We start from the raw sequence: 286 nt of genomic DNA on the forward strand, positions 1-286 counted from the left end.
AACAATGTCCCTCTCGTCCCCACAGGGCACCAGCGACTTCTGCGTAGCCCCGGACAAGTTCATCATGAACCAGACAGAGAGTGACATCAGCGCGGGTGAGGGCTGGTCACAGGGCATATGGCATGGACATTAACTTGGGGTGGAGACCCCAGTGCTCCCCCAAAACCTGCCAGGTGGTTTAAGGGGGGTCTGGAGCTCTCCACTGCCCCCCCTGTGCTGCTCTCTGCCCCCCAGGGTGCTCACACCAACATCTCCCGATTGCTTTTCAGGGGTGGTTCACTATTAC

The 286-nt window shown here is 58.7% G+C and overlaps 1 protein-coding gene across 1 annotated transcript in view; it reads left to right on the forward strand.

Moving 5' to 3' along the window:
* The window catches only part of TTYH2 (tweety family member 2), a gene marked incomplete at its 5' end in the record, with an annotated part of 5,119 nt that overhangs the window by 1,123 nt on the left and 3,710 nt on the right, over positions 1–286 (forward strand). Inside the window, 1 exon segment of the mRNA XM_029086887.1 lies at positions 26–95. Within this exon segment, the coding sequence (XP_028942720.1) occupies positions 26–95 (70 nt within the window).

The sequence above is a fragment of the Antrostomus carolinensis genome, unplaced genomic scaffold (genome assembly GCF_000700745.2).
Source record: "Antrostomus carolinensis isolate BGI_N321 unplaced genomic scaffold, ASM70074v2 scaffold35969, whole genome shotgun sequence".
NCBI lineage: Eukaryota > Metazoa > Chordata > Aves > Caprimulgiformes > Caprimulgidae > Antrostomus > Antrostomus carolinensis.